A 24,626-nucleotide genomic window follows, 5' to 3' on the forward strand; every position below is an offset into this window, starting at 1 on the left:
GTTGCTTTGGCTCCAAAGCACCTTCCAGCATTTCTGATGATGCCTCAGTCCTTTGGCTTTAATTAGATCCCAACAGTGCAGAAGCAATTTTGGGGGAATGGTTCCCCCTTTCCATCAACCTCTCCCTGCAACAGCTTCATTCCCCACTTCCCACAGTGGCAAGAACACTGTGCATGACTGAGCTCATCACCTCTGTGTCCTGTCTCTTGAGGCCTCCTTTGTGTTTTCATACAAAGCCATAGTGGTTTTGCTTTTTGGGGGCAAATCCAAGAGAAAGACTTGACAGTGCCTAGAGGAACTGCAGAACACCGGTGAGTTGTGGGGTATGGAGGGCCAGGGGAGTCTTCTGGAAACAACTGACATCCCACCAAAGGCTACAGAGGTCCACAACCACCACCCCCCAATCCTCTTGTGCATGCCATGGTACAGCTATTAATGATGGAAATGAATAAAACCAGAGCAGGAATCCCCAGCTCCCAGAGGAGCATAAATCAACACACGTGAAGACCTGGTGTTGCTGTAATTAGCACCACACAAAGCCCATGCAGTAATTAACTTTCTCCCTTCCAAGTTAAGATTTAATAGCATGCAGTAAAATCAGACCCAAGGCGATGAAACAAGCAGAGAAAAACCCCATCAAATTAGGCACCTGTGACTTGATAAGGAATTAATTATAGCCTGGTCTAATACTACTACTAATAATAATAATAATAAATTGCTGAGTGCTCCAAGTGAGGAAAGACATTGAGAAAAATGTCCCATATTGAATCCAAGGAGCAGCTTTCAACCATGCTGGGATGTAGGTGACCTACTGCACTGGACAGAGCTGGGAGAAAAAAATCTGGGACAAAAAAAATCCTGGGCTGCTAGGGAGCTGCCCCAAACCTCCCAACCTCTGTAACACCAGCAGGGAACAGCTCTTTCCATGAAGAACTGCCAGCAGCCTTGAGCATCTCTCAAAGCAACTCCCAGTGTGTGGGGATGAGGACAGAGGGACACCAGAGATTGAGGCAAGGCTGTATCCTGCAAAATCTCCAGCAATGGTGAAACACAGTGACAATGCTGGTCCCCAAGGGTTTCAACTTTGCAGATGCCCTCACAGTTCTCCACCAAGAAGCACCAACTCCATCCATAGCAGGCCCAGACCCCAGGGTCAGAATTCAGCTCCTACAAGTGGTCCCCAACCCTCCCATGTTGCCCGTGGAGGTGGCAAGGCCATTGTGTACATGCAATGCCTGGAGCAGCACATAAGATCACCTTGTCATGGCAGGAAAGTGAGCAAGTCATGGCAGGATCCAACCAGAACTAGTGTTACATGCCAGGATCCAAACTGGACATCCTCTCTGTCAATAAATTCCAACTTTGGCTCCTCACAGAAGAGCAGGCAAGTTCCTGAAGAAGCCCTGTGTGGCTGGGCAGAGGGAGGATATCTCCTTGGCATCTCTGGTCTTTACTTTTCCCTAGTTTTCCTAGGTGGAAAAAAAATGCTGGAGGTGTCCTACCAGCTCCATGTGCCACTAAGTCTCCCTGGCAAAGCTAAAGGTATTTTTGCCATGCAGAAAGAACACAGGGCCTGTTTTGGTGATACATGTGAGATCAAAATTGATTTATTTTACTCTCCCCACTGCTCTGGCATAAAGTCATCCAGTATCCTGTCTCTACCTGGCAGCTCATGCACTCAGATCCAAGGGGTAATGCATGAGGATGTGAAACACACATCATCTGGAGAGCACCTGCATGGCACTGTTGAGGATGTTCTTTCCAGAGAAGAGAGCTTCAGGTCACCCCATGTTCCCAGCTCAGGGATCATGACCAGCTAGGACAGAGTCCAGAACATTCATCACAGCAGACCCTTTGCCACAGGCCTTTGACCACTCTTCCCAGGCCATAGAGCTCTCTAAACATGTGCATTTTAATAAGGGGAAAAATCCAGCCCTGAGATTATTACCTGACTCAAGCACTCACAGTGAGGTACACCAGAGCCAGGCAGATAGGAGATGTTATTTTACAGCATTATCACATCTGCCCCAAGAATTTCTGCTTTTTCCTCCAAGTGATCTTGGAACTCACACCTTCTGGTATCACCTGTCTCTTGCTACAGCTTGGCATAGATCAATGAAGTAAATTATTGAATTACTAGAAAATCCAGAAAGACTGAATGCAGAATTAGTCTCCTTAAAGCACAGAGCAATCAGCATTTTTGTTTCTTGGTCTCTTTCATTGCCCTGCCTTTGGCAGTGTACAGGCACTGTGTCCCCTCACTCAGGGACTCTGCTCAGGGGGTCCTGTGTGGTCACTTGTGTGACTTGGTCAGGCCCTGGAAGTTGGGCTCCGTGCACGAGGGCAGTGCTGCCTGCCGGCTCAGCAGCTTCTCCAGGACAGTTATTTCAGCATCTCGTCTCTCTATGTCCTCAAACGGAGTCCAGGACATGTCATGCTGGAGCTTATAGGCACCAAGAAATTCATGGGGGGTGGTACCCCATTCCTGGTGGAGAAAAGAGAGATTCCATCAGTGCTCAGTTTCCCTTGGAACTAGGCTGTGTTGTCCCTCAGCCCTGCTACCTTCAAAGCAGCCCCAGCTACATGACCATCCCATTTCCTAACCTAAAAACAGGCTCAGCTACCCTGAGTCTAAGATCAGGTCAAGCTCCAGCACTGCTGACACAGGAAGGTTTGTGGACACAAAATCTCCCTGACCTGGCCCAGAGCTTTGCCCTGAAGCCTCCACCCTGCATGTAAGAAAATGGGTGGTTTGGAAGGAGAAGGAGGAGACTTCCAAGACCATCCCCTCAGCTGCAGCTGGGCTGAAAGAGCCCATCCTGCCAGGCAGCCACACCAGCCAGGGAAGGCTCAGGGCATGTTGGCAGTTCTTCCAGACAGAGGACCAAAAGACAAAATTCAGGTCCATGCCCCAAAGGGCTTCTTGCCATTCTCCACCAAGAGCCAGGGAAGTCCATAAGATGGCTCTGGCCCCAGCAGGCTAACCCAGAGCAAGGGACCAACAAATGCCCCATCAAGCTGATGCTTTTGCCTGAGCTCCATATATTCCCAAGCACCAGAAACAGGACTTTTTTCTCCTCCCTCCTTCTTCATGGGCTGTAACCACCCACCTTAGGAGACAGGATAGAGAAATACCGCTGCCCACTCTCCCGCCTGTACATGTAGTAAATATTTCCTGGCTTCTTCACAAGGTTGCAGGCCACGTGGTTCAGATCAGCATCCCTGTTAGCTTCATCCAAGACCTGGAATACACAAAACTTAACATTTTTACACTTGAAATAAAATGACAACATGCTATTGCCTCTCAGCCATAGCCCAAGACACATCACTTGACCTATGGGGTCATTGATCTCCCTGGCACACAGGAAGGAGATGCTTTCCAAAGAGATAAAGTTTTTTTCTGATTCTTCCCTGTCAGTAGGATTCCAGAGAACCTCTCCACAGAGGTGGAGATACCTCTGCATCTCACCCCAGATTCACCTCTACACTTGACACCACTACATCCTGGGCTTATTCCTCATCTCTGCACACAGCTGTTGGACACTGGGGCCTTCCTGCTGTGCCCCACAAGGGAAGGGGCAGCAAACAAAGGAGAATTCATCTCCCCAGCTCCACCACCTGACTGCTCCACTGCTCCAGCTCCACCAGTTAATGATTACATGATGTAATGGCCTCAATGGCAGTCAGCCAGTTGCAGTGACTGGCAGATCCTTCCCCACTCTGGCTCCAGATTTCACCCCTAAGGGTGAAGGCTGGATTGATGAGCACAGCCAAGCCCTGCTGTGTGCTGCTGGGACCACTCACTCCAGCAAATGAGCCAGGATTAACGGGAAAGCCAAGCTTATCATCAGGTAAGAGCTCATCTCTCCCAGGGCCTCAGATCCAGCTAGGGACACATTGTCACTTCACCAGATCCTTACAAGAGCACAGTGCACACACAGGTCACCTGTCCCAAAACCAGAGTCATCTCTCTCTGTCCTCACACCCAAGCTGTTTTGGATCGCCCTTGCTCCCCTACTTTTATTCAAGTCCTTCCTGGTATGCTCAGGATGCAGGGAAAGCACTGAAATCAACCCTTCCCCATCCCCCTTGACACTGGACAATAAACCTCCTTATTTTTCCATCAAATCTTCTCTGCTCAGCTCCTGGCCTCAGCTCACACCTAGGCCACAGCTCTCCCCAAATGCCCAGCAGTGGCAGCAGATGCTCATCACCCCAGGCAAGGCAATGAGCCTTGTGCCCATCCTCACTCACCTTGCGTGCCTGCTCCTGCAGGTACCGGATCTGCTCAGCGATGACTGTCAGCTTGCTGCAGGCGTTTGCTCGGACAAAGTCATCGGCCTGGGAGAGAAAATCAGGGCTGGTCACGACAGGAAGAACTGCAGCCCTCTAGACTGTGCTGAGCCAGCCATGGTTGAGCTCAAGGCATCAACAGAGCTGGGGAGTGCAGGAGCAAGGAGCAGGAGCTGTCTGGATAGGCTGAGGGGCAGTGAGGGGGAGCAGCAGGACATACTGGGAGACACTGGGTTGGACTGGTAGTGGGATGCACTGGGCAGTAGGACATACACTAAGCATTTGGGTGAACTGAGAAGCCCTGGGGGACATCATTGGAGTACAGGATGCGCTATGAAGCACGGGGGAACAGTGTTACATAGTGGAGGGCACTGGGAGGACCAGTTGGACATATCAGGAAAAACTGGGATGGACTAAAAGGCAGGGAATCACTGAAGCAGTCACAGGACATATGGATCTAGGATGGACTGGGAGTGTGGGAGTGGGAGGTATCTGTAAACGCTGCTGTGAACTAAAGATAGTGGGACATACTGGGATGCAGCAGTGCATACTGGGGTGGGACTTCAGTGGGATGCTCTAGGAGTCACAGTGGGAAGCACTGAAATGCAATGGAAGTTTCTGGAGACACCAACAGCGTGGGAACTCGGGAAAATACTGGCACAGTGAAATACTGGGAGGGGACAGTGGGACATGGTGCGAAACATCACAAGACACACCAGGAGGCCGCCGCGGCCACCGGAGAGCAGCGGGACGTTCTGGTAGGCACCAAGGCCGCCGCCGGTCCCGGAGACAGCCGGGAGGCAGTGCGACATCGAGCCCAGCCCTGCCCCGGCAGCCCCGCCGCCGGGACCCGGCCCTCACCTGCTGCACCTGCCGGGCCAGGGCCACTAGGTCATCGGGGTCCCCGACGCGCCCGGCACGCCCGGCGCTGCCCTCGACCAGGGCCAGCCCAGGGTCGGGACCGGGGCCGGGGCCATCATCCCCCGGTTCCGCGCCGCCCTCCGCCATCGCCCCACCGCTTCCGCCCGGCGGGGCGGCTTCCGCTGAGGCGTCAGCCCGCGCGCTGGGGGCGGGGCCATGGCAGCGCTCTGCGGCCGCTGATTGGGCGGGGGCGGGGCGGGGGCGGGGCCAGTCCCGCTCCGCTGCCCGGACGGGGGTGCCGCGGCCCGGCCGGCGCTCGGACATGGCGCCACCGCCGCCGCCGCCGCCTCTGCTGCTGCTGCTGCCGCCGGTGCTGCTGGCGCTGCTGGCGCGGGCGGTCACGCCACAGGAACCGGTCCCGGTCCCGACCCTGGCACCGGGCGACCCGCCGTTGCCCGCCCAGCCCCCGGACGCGCTGTTCGCCGCCGGTGCCGAGGCGTACGCGCGGGGGGACTGGCCCACGGTTGTGCTGCAGATGGAGCGGGCGCTGAGGGCGCGGGCCGCCGTGCGCTCCCGCCTGGCGCGGTGCCGCCTGCGCTGCGCCAACACCACCGCGGGGCCGGCGGAGGCCACCGAGTCCCAAAGCGACCCGGTGCTCCGGGACTTGTGGTACTTTCGGGCGCTGCTTCACCGCGCCGCCTGCCTGCGGGACTGCGGGCCCGCCGCGCCCTCACGGTACCGCCTGGCCGAGGAGCTGGACCGCGAGTTCAGCCGGCGCAGCCCCTACAACTACCTCCAGGTCGCCTATTTCAAGGTGCGGCACCGGCAGCGACGGAGGGAAGGGAAGGGGGTGGCCCACCACAACGGGATTTGGGACGGGCGGGATGCATGGAGGATCCCGGAATCAGGCGGGAGGATGGACGGGTGGGACCGGCGATCCCGGGACGCCGGGAGGGTTCGGTGTCTGCCCCGGCAGAGTGGGGTTGCCGACAGCCCCGGCTTTGCCCCCTGCTCCTTCGCGCCCCCCCCCCACCAGTGCCACGTCGGAGCTCGGCGGAGCCGCCCCTGTCACCGCCCTCCGGGCCGGGATGCCCCGGGATGCCCCGGGATGCCCCGGGATGCCCCGGGATGCCCCGGGAGCGGGTGTCCCCTCCGCTCCGCACCGGATCCGCGCTGTCTCACCCCCCTCTCGCCCAGATGAACCGGCCGGCACAGGCGGCGGCGGCCGCTCACACCTTCTTCGTGGCCAACCCCGGGCACCAGGAGATGAGGCAGAACCTGGAGTACTACCAGGCTATGGTGGGAGTCCACGAGGATGACTTCACCGACCTGGAGGCCAAACCCCACCTGGTGAGACCCTCCCCTCCCAAAGGACAAACACACCACAGCTGAGAGCTCATGAGATGCCATTGCGGTGGGGACGAGGTGATCCATCATGGGGAGTGGAGCACTGAGATCCCCTCGTTTCTCATCCTTCTGCAGAGAGAGTTTCAGCTGGGTGTCCGGTTCTACACAGAGGAGCAGCCAGCTGCCGCCATCCTGCACCTGGAGAAGGCACTGGAAGAATATTTAGTGGCAGACGCCGAGTGCCGCGCTCTCTGCGAGGGACCGTACGACTACGAGGGCTACAACTACCTGGAGTACAATGCAGACCTTTTCCAGGCCATTACAGGTGGGAGCCATGCCTCTGTATCCTGTCACAAGAGTTGAGTACAATTCTCAGCAGATTGGTCCCCCTGGGGTTGGGGTAGGGGGTCCCTGAAGAATGGAAAGCTCATCCTATCTTTCACTAGGGAAGGTGTGGTGAGTAAGTGGCAGGAGGTGTTTACCTGCACTTAGCACTAGGGCTGATGCCCAGGAGTCCTCCACATTCCAGAGGAATATGGGAAGACAGAAGAGAGCCCTGTGGAGGGTCACCGGGATGTGATGGGAGGCTGAGGATGGCTACTCTGTCCTGAGAGAGCACCACAACCCCACCACTGATCAACTCAGGGGTGGACAATGCCCATCCCTGAGGGTTTTCCACTTCCATAAAGCTTGCAACAAGCCCAGTATGAGCAGGAGGTTGGACACCCCTCAGGGTCCTGCCCCCCAGCCCGTGGGTGACCGTGAGCAGTGACATGCACAGTGACATGTGGTTTTTCTCTGCCAGATCACTCCATGCAGGTGCTGAGCTGCAAGCAGGGCTGTGTCACAGAGCTGGCCTCACAGCCTGGCCAGGAGAAGCCTCTGGAGGATTTCCTGCCCTCACACTTCAACTACCTGCAGTTTGCCTACTACAACAGTAAGCAGCTCCTCACCCCATCCTCTCTGGCTGTCAGCACCAGGCACTCAACTCTGCATTGAAATCATGATCCTCAGAGTGGTTTGGTTGGGAAAGGACTTTCAAAAATAATCTTATCAGTCCAACTGAAAATGAAGGGATATCTAGCACTGGTCACTCAGATCTCGCAGAGCCCCATCCAACTCGGTCTTTAACACTCTGGGCAGTCTCTGCCAGGCCCTCACCACTCTCAAAATTCCCTCCTTATGGCCAACCTAATGCTGCCTTTCTTCACTTCAAGACAATTCTCCTTGTTCTCTCACTATAAACCTTGATAACAAGTAGTCTTCATCTCTCTTGTGGCTGCTCTTGGTATGGGAAGGCCATAGATCTCCCAGGAGCCAACCTGACTCATTCTGTGATTGTGTGATTCTGTGATTCCACATGTAAATGGGGTAGGAAGCTTCAGTGGCTGGAAATTGCAGGTTTGCCAGTAAATGGTTGTGTCTGGCTACCTGTAAATAGGCTTTGTAATGTTTTCCAAGTGAGAAAAGTACCCCTGATTTCTGTTGTGATGCTTTCTGGAGACAGGAGAGCACCACAGAGTCTGAATTTTGCCTTTGTGACAGCAGTTATCCTTTCTCCAGGGGATCTGCCCTGGAACACAAGGGCTGTGTCCCTCAACTCCCCTCCACACCTGTCTTTGTTCTGCCTCTGGTGTCCTTGGACATGCCATTAACAGCCCCATTTCTCATTGCAGATGGGAATTATGAAAAAGCCATTGAATGTGCCAAAACCTATTTGCTCTTCTTCCCACATGATGAGGTGATGAACCAAAATTTGGCCTATTACACTGCTGTCCTGGGGGAACACCTGGCCAGACCCATCCAGCCACGAAAGGTGAGCAATCAGATGGGACAAATGATTGCAGGGACACCTTGTCTTCTCACTAGGGACCTCTGCAGAAGTTGTAGGGTCTCCTCCATGCCAGCTACTGAAGGTGGACAGAAATGGGTGGATTTAAGTTCAGATAAGCTGGAAGATAGCTGAAAAACATCACTGGCAAAATGTCTTAGGCCATGTGAAGCTGGATGACTGGCACACATGGACCCATTCCTGAGAGAGGGGGCTGTGAGCAGCAGGTGGACAATCTTTATAGGGGGATCTGAGCCCTCCTGTGTTGCACTCTTCCACAACTGAAGAGAAATTGCTTAAAAAGGAGAGGATTTGGCTTCAAAATAGCCAAATCTATTGGGATGGCCAGGTCCTGCCTGGGATGTGATAGGCATGGATGGGAATCTGCCCCACACCAGTTGGAGCAGGGAAAGGGAAGCTGCTCCTGAAGAGCCTCCTGCAGAAGGACCACACATGTGCCTCTGCTCACCTGTCATCTCCCCAGGGTTTGTCCACAGGGAAGTTCAGACAGGATGGGGAAAGCCACCTTCCTTGCCAGCTGGAGCAAGAAGCCAGGCTGCGGGTCTGGACCACAGCAATGGTGTAAACCCACACCTTCCTGCCCACACTTGGGGTCTTTCAGAACCCTCCTGCTGTACCTCACCTCATCCCTCTGCCCCTTGCCACAGGAGATCCAGGTGTATCACCAGCAGAGTCTGATGGAGAAGGAGCTGCTCTTCTTCAGCTACGACGTCTTTGGCATCCCTTTTGTGGACCCGGTGGGTGGCGTGAGACCAGGGGGATGCAGTGGCCAGATGGAATGCAGATGAGGGGTCTGTGTCCTGGCCAGATCCTTGTCCAGCTCCTGATGTTGTTCTTCTGGCTTCAGGACACATGGACACCTGAAGAGGTGATACCAAAACGACTGCGAGAGAAACAGAAGTGAGTGCTCTCCCCAGCCAAGCTCACCCAAACCCTTCTTCCTCTGTGGACTTTGGGCTAGGGGCCATGGTATAGAGCTTGGGCCAGGGGAAATTTTGATGTTGGGACTGGAAGAGGCTGCTGGAGGGCAGAACTTTACTTCCCATCCGCCCATGGGATGATGGGCACGTGTAGGTCACCTCAGAGTGAGGGATGTGTTGAGGTGACTCTCTCCAGTCTAGGTACCAGCTTCGTTACTGGCACCTGAGACAACTTGTCCTGCCCTTGTGTTAGTGGCTCTCATTTCTGGTGTGGGTGCAGTGGGGTGGTGGTGCTGATGGCTGCTGTGCATGCCCAGGGTGGAGCGGGAGACAGCAGCACGCATCTCTGAGGAAATCGGCAACCTCATGAAGGAGATCGAGACACTGGTGGAGGAGAAGGCCAAAGAGTCTGCTGACATGAGCAAGTTCATCCGAGAAGGTGGAGAAGGCCAGGAGGGGAGGTGGGATGGGGACCTTTGTGACCCCTGCTGCCAGCTCACAGTTCCTACACACATGGGTGGCAGCAGGAGCAGGTGGTGGGACCACAGCTTCCCAAGCCACCCCAGAGCTGGTGACACCTATCCCCACACCCAGCAGTCCCATTTGTGCCACAGGTGGCCCTTTGGTGTACAAAGGAGCCAGTGTCACCATGAACTCCAAGGCCCTGAATGGCTCCCAGCGTGTGGTGGTGGATGGAGTCCTTTCTGCTGAGGAGTGCCAGGCACTGCAGAGACTCACCAACGTGAGTGCAGGGTCGTGTGGAGCAGGCAGGGATGGGTGGAGGATGCTGAGGGGTCACATCCCATCAGACCAGTAACAACAATCGGGTTTTGCAGGTGGCTGCCTCGGCTGGAGATGGCTATCGGGGGAAGACCTCTCCTCACACTCCCAGTGAGACCTTCTATGGCGTGACTGTCCTCAAGGCCCTCAAGGTTGGGGTGGAGAAGCAGGCGGTGGGGACAAGGGAGGGTAGTTTCAGGCAGTTTTGCCCATGCCCAGCTGGGGCTGAGCCCCTGTGCTGTTTTTTCCTCCTCCACAGCTGGGCCAGGAGGGCAAGGTGCCCCTGCACAGTGCCTACTTGTACTACAACGTGACGGAGAAGGTGAGGCGCATGATGGAGTCCTACTTCCGTCTGGAGGTCCCACTCCACTTCTCCTACTCCCACCTCGTGTGCCGCACGGCCATCGAGGGTGAGCGTGCCCCAGAGGAGCAAGTCTCACCCTGCCTGGACCTCCCCTAACAGCTGCAGTGGTCTGGTCTTGGATCTTTCTCTGGAGACCTCCTTGCTGCTCCCTGACCCACTCCTTTTCCCAGGAGGGTGTAGGAAGCTTGTCTCTAAGCCCAGGTTGGGAAGATGAGCAGCAGCTCTGCTGGTTGCCTCTAGCAGGGCAGATGGCTTCATGCCATACAGGATTTCATCACTCTGAGGCATTTTTGGGATGGGTGCTAAGAGAAACTGTGCCTGGAGGGCCATGGAAATCCCATGGGACAAGTCAAGAGGGTTTTATGCCACCCAAATGGCTTTGCATGATCCACACTCCAGCAAGTGGAAGTGCTTTAGGCTACACGTGACTTTCTTGTCATCTCCAAGCACGGGATACTTGGGGATGGACCCTGTTCTTGCACAGAGGGGTCCTGACATGCCCTGTTCTACCCTAGAGAAGCAAGAAGGCCGGAGTGACAACAGCCACGAGGTGCACGTGGACAACTGCATTCTCAATGCAGAGGCACTGGTGTGTGTGAAGGAACCCCCAGCCTACACTTTCCGGGATTACAGGTACTGGTGGTGGCTGTGAGCTGCAGCTTCTCCACCACGATTTGGTGGCACCTGGGTTGGGAGGAGCAAGGTGGGAGGACACCAAACTTGGGCTCTCCTGCCTCTGGCTCTTGCCATGGTGTTGGGGAGCTCTGGTGATGGTTCCTTGTCACCTCCACTTGTCCCCTGCTCCCTTTAGTGCAATCCTCTACCTCAATGGAGACTTTGAAGGAGGAGCTTTCTACTTCACCAAGCTGGATGCCAAGACTCAGACTGTGAGTAGCTCAGCTCCCAGGATCCATGTGCAGCACCAAATCCAGCTCCTGCCTGTTGGCCCTGTCCCCTGGGAACATCCCCTGAGCCGCTGCAAAAGATGAGCTTGGGTTGAGGGGATCCAGCTCAGCCCTGACTGGGCTGTCCTGGTCTCCCACCTCGACAGGCAGAGGTCCAGCCGCAGTGTGGCCGTGCTGTGGGCTTCTCCTCTGGCTCAGAGAACCCCCATGGGGTGAAGGCTGTGACCAAAGGCCAGCGCTGTGCCATTGCCCTCTGGTTCACCCTGGACCCTCGGCACAGTGAGCGGGTGAGCTCCCTCCCGGCAGCACCAAGGGGTTTTGGGTGGGACAGCAGCTGTGCTTACACCATGGAGCTTGTGCTTACACCCACAGGAGCGTGTGCAGGCAGATGACCTGGTGAAGATGCTTTTTGGAATGGAAGAGGGGGATTTGGAGCCAGAGCCGGAGAAGGAATCACCAGCTGCCGTTGTGGTGGGGAAGGATGAGCTGTGACATCCTACAGGGATCCTACAGGATGTTTCTGCTGGGACTAGTCATGTCAGCATTGTGGCTTCGGGCTGCACAGCCACAAGGGTGACATATGGGACCCCCTCTGCACCCAACCCAGTTGGAATGGGGCTTTGGAGAATGCTGTGTACTGCCCCTGCAGCATCCAGTGTGTGATGGAGGCCCAGGGGTGGGTGACATGGGGACAAATGTTAGGGGTGGGGCCCTGGTGCTGACGGGTGCAAGATGTGTGCCTTTCCTGAACTTGCAGCTATTTAAGTGCCTTCTGCAGAAAATGAGTGAATAAAGGTATTTTTTTTTCTAAGCTGTCGCTTTCTGAGTGGGGACTGAAGGCTGGTGCCACACTCTGGCTGTTGTCAGCGTTGGGGTGCAACTTTTCCTCATGGCAAACATTTACCCAAGAGTGTTGTAGCCCTGTGGCCTCACAAAGGTGTTTGGGGGGCAGAAGGTGCCCCAGGGACAGTAGAGGCAACACAATCTCCAGCTGAGCATCCTCTGGACCCTCCTCCCATAGCGTGGGAAGGAACCCACCCTTCCAGGGAGGAGGGAACCGTCCTTGAACAAGAAGGACATTGAGCACCCTGGCAGGCGGGGACAGGGCACTGAATTGTTCCTGCAGATGTCTGGCCATTACCATAACCATCCTGGGAATGTGGGCAAATAAATCCTGCCCCCTGTGCAGCCACCCAGCACCCCCATCCCACTTGGAGGGGTGGGCAGGGGCAGTCTGGAGGATGATTTCTCCAGGATGAAGATAGGTTTCCAGTGGAGGCTGCCCACCATCCCAGCATCCACCCCCAGCTGCCCGAGCGCGTGAGCAGACTGCTGATGAGGCCAGGGCGGTTAACGATTGCCAGGTCCTGGGGCTGCAAGGGGCTTGGTGTCACCAGGGTGGTGACACGTGTTCCCCACACCCCCTGTCCCTCTCCTGCAGGCGTACCCCGCTGACAATGGCTTCTCTTGTTGAGTGCCATGGTGGCGTGGTGTGCCTGAATTCCCTCAGTGAATGAACCGCTTCCCTGCTCCCTGTTGAATTCCTGGAGTGACCTCTGGGGGGGTCCCAGCCCACGGCAGGGGGTCAAGGACAACTTGGGGGTCAAGGTAACTTCCCACACACCCCCACCCCCTCCACCTGTTGGGGAGCCCCATTTTCCCACGTCCCTCCACTGTCGTTTGAGGGACATCTCCCTCAAGCCCCAAATCTCTCCCGTAGGACCCAAATACCCTCCGTGCCCCAAATCTTTCCCTTCAGACCACATTCCTCCCTTTAGGATTCAAATCCCTTCCCTCCAATCCCAAATCACCCTCCTCAGACTCAAATCTGAGTCCCCTCCATCCCCCTAATCCCAACCTCCCAATTCCCCTTAAACTCCAGCTCACCCTTTAGCCTCAACTCTCCCACTCCACTCTTTGCCTTCACTTCAAATCCTCCTCCCTTCCCTCCTCCGGAGCCGTTTTCCCTCTGGGGGCCCCCGGTGCGGTTCTTTCCCTCCCTCCTGCATCCCGCGGGGCGATGGGCGGCGGGGCTCGGCAGCTGGCCGGGTACCTGGCGGCTGTGGCCGGCTGGCTGGCAGCGCTGGCCGCGGCCGTGCTGCCGCACTGGAGGCAGAGCTCGTATGCCGGAGACGCCATCATCACCGCCGTGGGGCTCCACGAGGGGCTGTGGATGAGCTGCGCTGCCCAGAGCACCGGGCAGGTGCAGTGCCGCCTGCACGACTCGCTGCTCTCACTCGAAGGTGGGTACGGGGACACCGAGGGTGAGACGCGCTGCTTGTTCCCCCTCCTCATCTCTGCCTCGGGTGTGAGCTCCCCTGGGATCCTGAGCTGCCCTTGCCACGCTGTAACTTTGAGCCAGATGTGGGTTTGGTGCTCCCTCATAAGGCTCTGAGCCCTTCTCTGTGTTTGAACCCACCTGTAGGGGTTTGAACACATCCCCAACAGCTCTGTACCCTCTTCATGTCTGGATGCCTCCTTCCCCTGTGGATCTGAGCTTCCCTGGCCCCTCCTGGAGCCTCAGTCACCTTCAGGCCCAAGTCCTTCTTGCCCCCACCCCTATTGTAGGTCTGAGTCCACTCACCCACTGAGCTGAGCCTTGATGTGTGTCCAAGCTTCCCTCTCCCATCCTGGGCCCCAATTTCCCCACCCCAGGACCGAGTCTCTCTTGGTTCTGTGTGTTTGAGCCCCTTTGTGTGGCTGGGACACTCCTGGCCCCGGCAGGTTTGAGCTCCAGTGTGGGCATCACATTTTGATACCGACAGTGCCCCATGGGGACATCAAAAACATGACTGTGCATCACCCTTTTGGCATTTGGGGACTGTGGTGCTGCCCAGCCCAGCCCAGTCATGAGCAAGATGAGGGTGGCAGGGAGGAAGGTCAGGGAAGGCACTGGGAGCAATGCCCTGAGCTGAGGTCTCCATATCTGCTGGGTGGGGAGGACATGACCTGGGAACTGCACAGCAAGGACAGGGTTAATAAGGACAGGTCCACCACCAGCATGAAATGCAGTGAACTTGCTCCCTGTGGCCAAAGGCACCTGCTGGGAGCAGTTTTTCTTCCCCTCTTGCAGTTCACATCCAGACATCCCGGGCTCTCATGGTCATTTCTCTGCTCCTGGGCTTCTTTGGCATCATCGTGAGCGTGGTGGGCATGAAATGCACTAAGGTTGGGGAGGAGGATCCTGTCACCAAGAGCCGCATAGCTGTTGCTGGAGGTGTCCTCTTCGTTCTCTCTGGTAAGGCAGCTCTGGCCTTCCTTCACCAAAGTGCAGGAACCCTCAAACACCTTTCAACACTGACAGGAGCAGTTTGGTGAGGGCTGGGTGTCACTGACAGCCAGTGTTTGATATCTCACTGCAGAGGGCTTTGCACTAGGTGATGTTTAAAGGTTCCTTCCAACCCCAAGCACTCAGTGATTCTGGTTCTGTGCCCAGGCCTGTGCACGCTGGCTGCCGTGTCGCTGTACGCAACGCAGGTCACCCATGAGTTCTTCAGAGAGAGCATCATCCCCGTCAATGCGAGGTGAGAGCCCGGCCCAGGGGCTGCCCTTTGGGATTCTGTCTGTCCCTGACATCCCACTGCACCTTCTCTCGCTGCTTTTGGTGGGGCACAGCGCTGTGGGTCAGTGTGCCCCACAGCTGGGACCTCTGCCAGCCCTCACTGCCACCTTGCAGATGTCCCTGATGCTTTTGTTGTTACCAGCTGGGGCAGGGTAGTGGTGGACATGTGGAATTTCAGCCCAGGAGAGGATGAAAAGATGAGGGCACGTGGGAGCTGGATATAGCCAGCAGGAAAAGTGGGGATGGAGAGGGAAGAACCCAAATCAGCCTTGGCATCACTGGTCACCTCATCAGGGCTTCGAGCATCCCATTGCCCATCTCAGTTTGCACCTCTGTCTCTCTCTGATGATCCCTCACCCCTTTCACCACAGGTACGAGTTTGGCTCTGCTCTCTTCGTGGGCTGGGGGTCCTCCAGCCTCTCCATGCTGGGGGGGTCCCTCCTGTGCTGCTCCTGCCCTGCCCAGGAGCGCCGAGACCAGCAGTACCAGCGGCAGTCCCAGCCCTCCACGGCCCGGGAGTACGTCTGAGCACATCCCTGTCCTCCTGCTGCCTCCCTGCCCTCTCCCAAAACCAGGCAAGACCCCGTGAGACCTTTCTCCTCCTTATCTTCCAGGTTTCAGCACCATTTTCAGTGCCAGCCTCTGCAACAGAGGTTTTAAGTGTCACACCTCCCGTATCCATCACTGCCATGCTCTCCTCAGCCGGAGTTATGGCCAGGCCGTGTCTGTCTGTCTGTCTGTCTGTCTGTCTGTCTGTCCGTCACAGGGATGCTGGGTCCCACAGGGGCACAGAGCCAATCCCACAGGGTGTCCTGCACAGAAACCAACCCCATCCCAATCCTGTTTTGGAGAGCTTGGTTTTCCTGGGATGAGGTTTTCACCTCTAACAGCACCAGCCCCCCTCGGGGTTGAAGCATCCCCACACCCTGCTCTTGGCAGAGAGATGTTTTCAGGGTGCAGCATTCCCCTGCCTCATTGCTGCTGAAAAACAACACTTTTTAAATTATTATTAATTATTATTGATTCCTGCCTGGAGGCCTGTTGCTCCAGCTGAGCTCTGCCAGCCCAAACCTGCCTTGGGCTCATTCCTGTCCAGGACCAGGCTGTGCCTTGTTAAACAAGAATAAATGGGTTTGGGCAAATTAAAGCAGCAAAAAGAGGCTCTGAACACAAAGGATTTGTTTTTAGTTTTGGTGCCCAACACAACTATTTTAAGTGGCAGATGGACAGAGCCCTGAATGTTGGTGCCTCCCTGCTGGGTCCAAATCCCTCTTCCCCACCAGGATCACCTAGTGAAGGTTCCAAACACAACCTGCTAATTGCCTCCACCTCTTTGTACCTCTAATCTTCTGCTAATAATTGTTTTGCAACTTCCAAAGCTCCAATTTCATCTGTAAATCCTCCAAACTCCCTGTACTCCATCGCTCCAGCTCTGCTGCAGGTGTTGTGCCAGCCAGCCCACAGGGAAGGACACTGGAAATTATCCAAACAGCTTCACTATCTGATTTTTTTTATTGTTATTTTATTTTTAAACCCAAATATGAAGAGAGATGATATTTAAAATTTTTATTTTATTTTATTTTACCTCATTTTTATTTTATTTTACCTCATTTTTATTTTATTTTATTTTATTTTATTTTATTTTATTTTATTTTATTTTACTTTATTTTACTTTACTTTATTTTATTTTATTATTTTATTTTATTTTATTTTATTTTATTTTACTTTATTTAATTTCATTTTATTTCATTTCATTTCATTTTATTTCATTTTATTTCATTATATTTTACTTCATTTTATTTTACTTCATTTTATTTTACTTCATTTTATTTTCTATTTCTCTGCTTTATTTTACTCTCTTTTTCTCCATTTTATTTTCTTTTCCTCTATTTTATTTCCTTCTCCTCTCTTTGATGTTATTCCCATGCCCAGATCTGAGTCCCTGGCTGTGCTGGAGGAGAAGGAATGTTATTTTTTCCCCAGGGGGGGGTGATTTCTCTCTTTCTCCCTGGCATTAAGTGCCTTTTTCTCTTTTAAATTGCAGCCCCCCTGTAAAATTGTGTCCTGCACCCCTCAGGGGAGAGCAGTGCTTGCAGGCTGGCATCACCCAGCAGGTGCTGAACCCAAATTTTGGGGTTCCCTTTGAAAAACACCAACCAAAAGCCACTGCAGGAAGGATTGAAAAGAAACCTTGTGCTTTAAAACAAACAAACAAAACAAAACAAAAACCCCAAACCAACTAAAAAATAAAAAAGGCCTTTTTATATTTCAGTGTAAAGAATGTTTTTAATCTATTAATATAAATTCCATTAACTTTTCCATGGGATGTGTGGCTTGGAAATGGGGTGGGATTTTTAAATGCTTTTTTTTTTTTTGCTTTTTGTACTAAAAATTGTGACTTGTTGGTATTAAAATATTTTCAATCATGGGCATCTTTCTGGTACTGTCTCTTTTATCTCTCCTCATTCCCCATCTGGACCAGTCCCTTCCAGTGACTCCAGTTCAGAGCCAGTCCTGCAGTGGGGCAGGAGCCTCTTCCCCATCCTCAAAGGTTCTTTCCCCTCTGTCTAAATTGTGTCTTTTGCCACGTGTTTCTCTCAAAGGTGGGGATGTGGCCCTGAAAATTTCTTCATTTAAGGTTAAATCCCTGGGAATCCCTCTTGGCTCCTCCACAAGTCTCTTCCCAAGGCTGAAATGCCACCAGCACCTTCCACTTTTGGACATTCTTATGGACCCTACGAGCTGAAGTCTCCCTGTTTTCTCCCATTTCCCATGAATTCAGAGCTGATTTGTGCCTAATTGGGTATTTGCTAATTGAAGCTGATTTTTATTCCCCTGTGCAGGGATGTGAGCCCTGCTGTGCATGTTTTTCTTCAGAGATCATGTTTTCCATCCAGGTTTTTGCATGGCTGCTGTGTCATCTCAGCATCCTCGTCCTGTGCCCTGCACCTGGACCAGAAATAAATCCCATCCCACCTCAAACCCAGGGATTTGCTGTTCTTGGTGGTTGCTGTGACATCTCCAAGAGTCACCCAAAGGGGATGGACACCCAGGCTGGCACATCAAAGCAGGGGATTTGCCTTTGCAGGTTAAAACAGAGTTTCCTCCCTCCAACACACATTTTTTTTTTGGTCATTAAACCAGTTTAATGAGCAGAACTGAAGGTTTGGGTTGTACCTCTTGCTTTCAGCCAAACCTCTGGGAAATAATAGCCACTTTTAAATGAGGGAAAAGGGAAGATGACCCTCACACCAAGACATGCAGAAGAGTTTTTCTCACACCTCTGAGACATGGCTGTTTGAATTTGGTGGTGAATTTTTTATTAAAAAATAATTCTTACTCACTGTCCTGCCCCTACAGCATCTACTGAGTCCTCTCAAGTTCTCTGAGATGATCCCACCCAAGAAAACACCTTCTTTTTTTTCCTTTCCAGCCACAGCAGGATTTTTAGTACAAAATTTGCTAAAGTTCAAGGTTTGGGTCTTGTCAGCACTTTTTTAACACATGGTTTGGACAAACCTCATGGTCTGATTTTCACTGTCATTAACCCAGGAAAGGAGCTTAATCATTTGACTACTGCTAGTTCTGCTCCTCCACCTGCCCTTTTTCACCCCCAAAAAGATTTTGTTTGGGGATTGACAAGGCAGATTAGTTTGATATATCATAAATTGAGTGTTTAGACAAGCAGAAAATATAAATACACCTATTTTATAGGTGTTGCCAAGACCATGGGGGTACAGTATTGTATCACTTGGGGTCACACATGTCCAAGAACTATAAATTCCTGAGCCATAAAGGTTGGAAAATGAAGGTTCACAAACCCTTTTGAACATTTTTGGCCCTAATTCAGTGTTACATGCCAAAGCATTAGACCTGCCATGTGCCAGAATTCTGGGAAAACAGGAGAACTCAAAGGAATTTCACACATCAGGCACCTGGGCATCTCTGCAGGGCTGAAGGATTTGCCAAGATTGGTGTTTTGCCAAAATGCCCACAGCAAAATGCTGCAGAGGATTATCTAGAGGGGAAAAAAAAAACCCCAAAAACCACAACAAAAACCAAAGCCACCCAAAAAACCCAAGTGCCCCTCAGCTGTGACCCACACAATGGAAATCTGAGTGTTCCCCATGGGTCTGGGAGATGAGGGTGAGCAGTGGCAGAGCCCAGGGATGCTCAGAGGATGCTGTAACAGATCCTGTGTAATCCCCAAAAAGCAGGGGATTAGAGAACAAACCTGAGGTTTTTAGGGCAGCTCCAAGTGCCAGACAGCTGGTTCAGTGCCTGAGCCATCACCTCTGCAGTGGTTTTCACTTGTTTTCTGCTTAATGAGGAAAATAGGAAGGTCTTAATTACTATCCAAAGAGGTTCATTATCACCCTGGCATTCCAGTTCCTTTCCTTGGCCCCTTCCAAACCTCTGAACTCTGGGACCACTCCTGGACCTTAGGCCGCCCCAGTGTCTTAGGCCACTCATTCCTAGGCAGGAATTGAAAGGTCTAATTAAAAAACCAGGGGTTATTTGTCCAGGACACACCTGGGGAGAGCTCCCAGCAGGTTTCCAGTGGTTTCCCCACGTGACATTTTTGGGGAGGCTCCGTTCCCAGCCTATGACTGCTCTAACTGCAGGGATGCCCATCATGTCTCAGAGCACAAAGCCCACCTTGGACAGACCTTAAATAGTCCAGAGCAAGCTCCAGCTGGTGCTGAGTACCCCTGACTCCATCAGGTAAATCAGGATCCAATCCCATCAGCACTTAAGAGCCTTCTAGACCTACATCCCTATCCCAAATCATCAGCAACAGAGAGATTCTGTCATCATCCCACTGCATCCAGGATGAGCCTGCAGTGAAGGTAATGCTCCCCATGAACCCCTTTTATTTATCAACAAGGTTTAGGGCTGGTTTTTCCCAGCATTAAGAATTTCTTTCTCTTCTTTTTTTTTTTTTCTTGCTCATTTAACTGAAATGGCTGAGCAGATTTTCTTCAAAGGTTCCAAAACAGCTGGGTTGTAACAGAAACAAATAAGGTTCTGGGGAGTGAGCTCAGAAGGGAGCCTGGGGAATTAAAAAAATTATTGTAAATTGAAGTCTCAGAGACTGCCCACTTGGAGTGAAGCTGATGGAAGTGCTCAGAGATGAGGGGAGAGTGATGCCTCCACTCCCAGTGACCTCCCAAGAGGGGATTTGGGGAGAGAATGGGGCACACTGAGGACCATGACCCTCCTTCCCAGCCCTGCCCCACAGGGAGCCTGTGCCATGCCAGGGTGGGCAGCCTCTGGTGATGATGAGTTATCATCTCATGGTAATTAACCCACGTGGCTCAGAAACTCATCTGCTAATTAACACATTTGTATGAAGCCCTGTCCAAAGGGCTGTCCAAAGTGGTTGCAGCTTCAGGCAGTAAAATGTTTGGCATTTTGGGTTGTCAAACATGGCAAAGTAGGGTTCCTGCCCAGGGTTTGCAGGCACAATGTCCCCTGCTCATACCTTGGGCACAGCTCCCCTCTCTGCAGAGTTCCTTCATCCAGAGTTCCTCCATCCAGGAATGGAAAACAAATGGTGCCATCCCTTCTGCTCTGTGAAAATCCCTGGCAGCTCCTCAGGGCACCCACATCATGCCCCAGCAGCCTTTGGAATGGGAGATAGGACTTTGGGCTTGTGTTTAAGATTAGGACACCTCCTTGGGACACTTGCTTGTGCTCCAACCTGGATGTTCAACACCTCACAGCTTTTCTTGGAGTAAAAAACAAAAGCAAGAAAAGGCAGAGGATGTACCCACCAAGACAAGCAGGTGTGGAGGTCTCTGGAGGTTCTCTGGAGATGTGCTTAGGTCACAGGTTTTTGTAGCAGCAGTTATTTGACAGTAGTTTCCAGCAGCTCTTGGTTCCCAAAGGGAAAGTACTGATGGTTGGCAGGTTCTCTTTGGAGGACAGGGAGCCAATGTGGGAATTTCCACTAGAAAATTACTGTGTGTCTAAAAGCTCTCTCTGCATGTAAACCTGGTGGCCCAACCTTGGCTGAGGATATTCAGAGCATTTTGACAGCAAGTGAGCACTGTGAGACAGGACCCAGATGACTCCTGGGGATCCAGAGGATGCCTGACCTTGGTGGCACTTTGTCAGTGGAAGATTGGGTGTGTGGAAGTAGCCAGAGCAGAGTTGGTGAACATCTCTGTGCCCTTGCAGGTCAGCCCATGGGTGCAGCCCTGCAGGTGACAGCATTTGGGCTCGCTCTTCTCTCCACACTCTTCCTCCTCCTGGCCACGTGCACGGACTGCTGGATGGTCAATGCTGATGACAGCTTGGAGGTGAGCAGAGCAATCAGCTGGAAGGTGAGCAGAGCAGTCAGCTGGAAGGTGAGCAGAGCAGTCAGCTGGAAGGTGAGCAGAGTAGCCACCTCTAAGGTGAGCAGAGCAACCATCGTCCTCAAGGTGAGCAGCTGAGAGCAAGGTGGGTGCCTGGTCACCCATGAGGTTGCACCATGTCTCCACAGGCTTGGAAAAGGGACATGGTGGGACAAACCCAGCGCTTTTTGAGGTGAAGGGTTAGACAATTATAGAGATAAGAGGGATGGAGCAGGAGAAAACACAGAGCAGGGATGGGCAGGGAGCCATGGGACACATACAGGTGTAGTGGTGGGAGTCTGAAATCTGCCCTGCTGGGCTGGGAGATCCATGGGAAGCTGGGGAGACTCTGGTGCTTTTTGCATGAGTGCCTTTCTCCTGCTTCCAGGTAAGTCACAAGTGCAGGGGCCTCTGGAGGGAGTGTGTCACCAACATGCAGGACGGGGTCAGGACCTGTGACCAGTATGACTCCATTCTGGCTGACCACCCAGGTGAGCTCACCTGGCCTGGAGGCATTTATTAAGTTCACAGCTCACAGTCTTCTTGAAAGGGAAGAGGGAAAGTGATTTTCATTGCACTGAGCTGCCCTTTGTCAGTCAGCCACACCAACCTGGGGCTGCTCCTGGTCTCCTGCCCCAACAGCCTGGCCTTGACAGCAATTCAGGGTTAAACCAGACCTGCCCTGGGGTCATCAGGCAGAGAAGAGGCTGTGAAGCTGTGGCACCTCACAACAAAGGTGTCCTGGCAGGCAGAGCCCAGGATTTGCAACCCACCATGCTGCAGGCAGAGCAAGGATCATTCCCACTGGCCCAGGACTCGTCCCCACAGCTCAGGGACAGTCACATCAGGGTAGGAATGCTTCTTCTGGCCTGCACAGGGTACACCAAGCCCTGCAGAGAGAACCCTTGTGTTGATCATGACATGGAACAACACAGATTGAGCCAGTGGAGAAGGAAAGTATTTGATATGGACTAAAGGGGGCTGCCACCTTGCTCTGCGGAGAAGGGAGCTCTGCAGGGCACAGGCCCATCACAGCTGCTGATGTGATCCATGCCAGCTCCTGTTTTTTCACTGCAATATTGACATTTGCTGTTCAAAACACCTGCTACACAACTGGGAGGAAAAAACAGTGTGGACAGCAGTGTCTTCTGCTCAAGAATGTCTTGAGCAGGTGACCACATAGCAGGTGCTGATGGCTGTACCTTGAGTTGTTTGGTTTCTTGAGCTGGTCTAATCATAGGTTTAAGTCCTTATTAAGTTTCTGATGAGCTTGTTGAGCACATTCCCCTGGCCCATGGCAGGGATGGGGTTGGTGGGTTCCAGTGTGATGGCCACTGGTGTGCTGGGTGACTGAAAAGGACATGGGCAGAAATTGGGAGTGGAGAGACCTGTTCCTCTGGTAATTCCTCATTCCCATTTCTGGTTGTTTTTAACTTCCCTGCCCAGTGAAGATCGTGGTGACACGGACCCTGATGATCACAGCAGATCTCCTGGCTGGCCTGGCTTTGGCTACACTGATCCTTGGGCTGGACTGCATCACATTCCTCAAGGAAGATCCTTGTGTCAAGCTGAAGCTGTGCTATGGAGCTGGAGCCATCCTCGGTGCTGGGAGTGCGTGGCTGGGAGAGCTTGGGAGCAGAGCTCACGTCCCATGGGGAACTGGGGATCATTCTGGGAGCTGTGGGCACCCCCTCAGTGGGGTTTGGGGATCACAGGGGGTTCTGTGGTTCCTTTTAACAAGCCTCATTCCTCCTAGGCATCCTGGGGCTCATAGGCTCCGTGTGGTATGCAGTGGATGTCTACGTGGAGAGGGCCATGCTGGTGGCACACAATATATTCCTGGGAGTCCACTATGACTTTGGCTGGTCGTGCTGGCTGGGGATGGCTGGCTCCACTGGCTGCTTTGTGGCATCTGTCCTGCTGACCTGCTGCCTCTATGCCTGCACAGGTCAGTCTGGCTCGTTCACCCCATCCTATCTCAAGGCTTTTGCCCTGCAGGGATAAGGAGTGAAGGATCAGCTCAGGGGGCACAGGGGCTTCTTGTAGGGTCCAGCCTAACCAAGGGGAACCCCTTTTGTCCTGTCCCTTGTGCCTGTGCCCCTTGGCTGGGGAGGCTACACAAGGCAGAACAGGGCTGAGTGAGGAGCCCCACAAACCCTTTAAGGGCATGAGGAGGGTGCAGGGGCCCATGCACATCTGTGGGCCTCCAGGTCCTGGTGAAGGTGTGCAGATGTTTACTCAGAGCAGGAACTGTGTTGGAGCTGAATCCCTGTCACCAGCCAAAGCCTGAGCCACTGGCCAGGTGTAAATTCCCTGTCCAGCAGGGACATTGGGCAGGTGATTCCTCCCCAGACATCATCTCCAACCCTTGTGCCTGGTCCCATGGGGTGCAAGTTAACCCTGCTGGCTGTCCAAGCTCCTTTCTCCTGCAGTGTCCCCGTGCTGTGGCAGCCCCAAGTCACCCTATGACAACCCCAACTCTTTCCTGGCAGCCCCCAGCAGCCACTGCCCTCCCCAGAGGCATCCCCAGCCCCAGGGCCGAACAGCCACCAGCAAGATGTATGCCATGGACTCCTGTGTGTGATGGGCAGCAGCACCTCCTGCACCCAGCCCCCATGTGGGACCCCCTCCCTGCCATCTGACCCCATTAAAGCACTAGAACCTGTACTGAGACATTTCTGCAGCTGCTTCCAGGCTCTGACACAGCCAGCTGGCTCTAAAAGCGAGGGTACTGCAGCACTCAGCCAGGGAAGGGATTTTTCCCCCACTTCCCGCCAGGTTTCATGAAATAAATCCCAGAAAAGTGTTGCTTTAGGAAAAGATGTTCCCCAAGAAAGCTGTCAGGACACTGAGGGCAGAGTAGCTGCTCTGACATTGCTCAGGCCATGCTTTGGGGGAATTCATTGGGAAATCTTTTCTGCACAGAGCAGCACTGACTCCATGTGGCTGGCAGCCCTGGTTCCTCCCACACCAGCCCCACAGGAAACCTTCCCTGGGCTTGGGTACAGGGCAGCACAAGGTTTGTGCTCAAGAACAGGGTAAAACCAGGAATCTGAACACTTGGTTATCAATGTTCTCATGAGGGATCATCAAGGAACACTAAAGCCATACACACCAGACACAAGGTGAGTCAGGCTGAAGCCTGATGGAGATCTCTACCAGCAGAATGCAGTTTTTAAGTTCACATAAAATGGGAATTACTTCAGCATTTGCAAACCATTCTGAAAACAAATCAGAACCTGAAGTCACAACTCAATCCCCACCACCCTCAATTACTGAATGCCAGTTTTGGCCTCATTCCCTTACTCCTCACCCCAAGCTAAGCACACAGACACCTCTGCAGCACAGGGAAAGCAAGCAGAAGCTCCTCAGCACTGTCCCCTGAGGGGTGGCAGGTCGAG

The 24,626-nt window shown here is 53.4% G+C and overlaps 4 protein-coding genes across 4 annotated transcripts; 3 read left to right on the forward strand and 1 right to left on the reverse strand.

The window, feature by feature from the left end:
• Positions 1 to 1,576: 1,576 nt before the first annotated feature.
• Positions 1,577 to 5,365, reverse strand: C21H1orf50 (chromosome 21 C1orf50 homolog). The gene is made up of 4 exons (XM_015647953.1): positions 5,155 to 5,365; positions 4,255 to 4,341; positions 3,111 to 3,242; positions 1,577 to 2,485 (listed from the first exon to the last, which is right to left on the reverse strand). The coding sequence occupies exons 1-4, from the start codon at positions 5,299 to 5,301 to the stop codon at positions 2,294 to 2,296; spliced, it is 558 nt and encodes a 185-aa protein (XP_015503439.1). The 5' UTR covers positions 5,302 to 5,365; the 3' UTR covers positions 1,577 to 2,293.
• An 85-nt stretch (positions 5,366 to 5,450) lies between these two features.
• Positions 5,451 to 12,133, forward strand: P3H1 (prolyl 3-hydroxylase 1). The gene is made up of 15 exons (XM_015648613.2): positions 5,451 to 5,968; positions 6,352 to 6,504; positions 6,637 to 6,826; positions 7,307 to 7,438; positions 8,178 to 8,317; positions 9,001 to 9,090; positions 9,201 to 9,253; positions 9,591 to 9,712; positions 9,888 to 10,015; positions 10,110 to 10,205; positions 10,313 to 10,463; positions 10,933 to 11,050; positions 11,229 to 11,304; positions 11,469 to 11,609; positions 11,695 to 12,133. Exons 1-15 carry the CDS (start codon positions 5,477 to 5,479, stop codon positions 11,812 to 11,814), a joined length of 2,202 nt encoding a protein of 733 aa, XP_015504099.1. The 5' UTR covers positions 5,451 to 5,476; the 3' UTR covers positions 11,815 to 12,133.
• A 617-nt stretch (positions 12,134 to 12,750) lies between these two features.
• On the forward strand, positions 12,751 to 16,453 carry CLDN19 (claudin 19). The gene is made up of 5 exons (XM_015648437.1): positions 12,751 to 13,565; positions 14,396 to 14,560; positions 14,759 to 14,846; positions 15,256 to 15,402; positions 15,499 to 16,453. The coding sequence occupies exons 1-5, from the start codon at positions 13,343 to 13,345 to the stop codon at positions 15,542 to 15,544; spliced, it is 669 nt and encodes a 222-aa protein (XP_015503923.1). The 5' UTR covers positions 12,751 to 13,342; the 3' UTR covers positions 15,545 to 16,453.
• A 4,622-nt stretch (positions 16,454 to 21,075) lies between these two features.
• Positions 21,076 to 23,229, forward strand: LOC107213710 (claudin-16-like). The gene is made up of 4 exons (XM_015648440.2): positions 21,076 to 21,189; positions 21,614 to 21,716; positions 22,672 to 22,836; positions 22,982 to 23,229. The coding sequence occupies exons 1-4, from the start codon at positions 21,076 to 21,078 to the stop codon at positions 23,227 to 23,229; spliced, it is 630 nt and encodes a 209-aa protein (XP_015503926.2).
• The last annotated feature ends 1,397 nt before the right edge of the window (positions 23,230 to 24,626 follow it).

This window comes from Parus major, chromosome 21 (assembly GCF_001522545.3).
Source record: "Parus major isolate Abel chromosome 21, Parus_major1.1, whole genome shotgun sequence".
Lineage (NCBI taxonomy): Eukaryota > Metazoa > Chordata > Aves > Passeriformes > Paridae > Parus > Parus major.

Excerpts from the sequence above, each read along its gene's own strand:
- C21H1orf50 (XM_015647953.1), bottom strand. The coding sequence starts at position 5,301 with ATGGCGGAGGGCGGCGCGGAACCGGGGGATGATGGCCCCGGCCCCGGT. Across the intron at positions 3,243-4,254 it reads TGCAGGAGCAGGCACGCAAG|GTCTTGGATGAAGCTAACAG; the intron begins GTGAGTGAGGAT and ends TGTGTATTCCAG. Across the intron at positions 2,486-3,110 it reads TCTCTATCCTGTCTCCTAAG|GAATGGGGTACCACCCCCCA; the intron begins GTGGGTGGTTAC and ends TTTCTCCACCAG.
- P3H1 (XM_015648613.2), top strand. The coding sequence starts at position 5,477 with ATGGCGCCACCGCCGCCGCCGCCGCCTCTGCTGCTGCTGCTGCCGCCG. Across the intron at positions 6,505-6,636 it reads TGGAGGCCAAACCCCACCTG|AGAGAGTTTCAGCTGGGTGT; the intron begins GTGAGACCCTCC and ends ATCCTTCTGCAG. Across the intron at positions 9,254-9,590 it reads CGACTGCGAGAGAAACAGAA|GGTGGAGCGGGAGACAGCAG; the intron begins GTGAGTGCTCTC and ends GTGCATGCCCAG.
- CLDN19 (XM_015648437.1), top strand. The coding sequence starts at position 13,343 with ATGGGCGGCGGGGCTCGGCAGCTGGCCGGGTACCTGGCGGCTGTGGCC. Across the intron at positions 14,561-14,758 it reads TGTCCTCTTCGTTCTCTCTG|GCCTGTGCACGCTGGCTGCC; the intron begins GTAAGGCAGCTC and ends TTCTGTGCCCAG. Across the intron at positions 14,847-15,255 it reads ATCATCCCCGTCAATGCGAG|GTACGAGTTTGGCTCTGCTC; the intron begins GTGAGAGCCCGG and ends CTTTCACCACAG.
- LOC107213710 (XM_015648440.2), top strand. The coding sequence starts at position 21,076 with ATGGGTGCAGCCCTGCAGGTGACAGCATTTGGGCTCGCTCTTCTCTCC. Across the intron at positions 21,190-21,613 it reads ATGCTGATGACAGCTTGGAG|GTAAGTCACAAGTGCAGGGG; the intron begins GTGAGCAGAGCA and ends TCCTGCTTCCAG. Across the intron at positions 21,717-22,671 it reads CATTCTGGCTGACCACCCAG|TGAAGATCGTGGTGACACGG; the intron begins GTGAGCTCACCT and ends TTCCCTGCCCAG.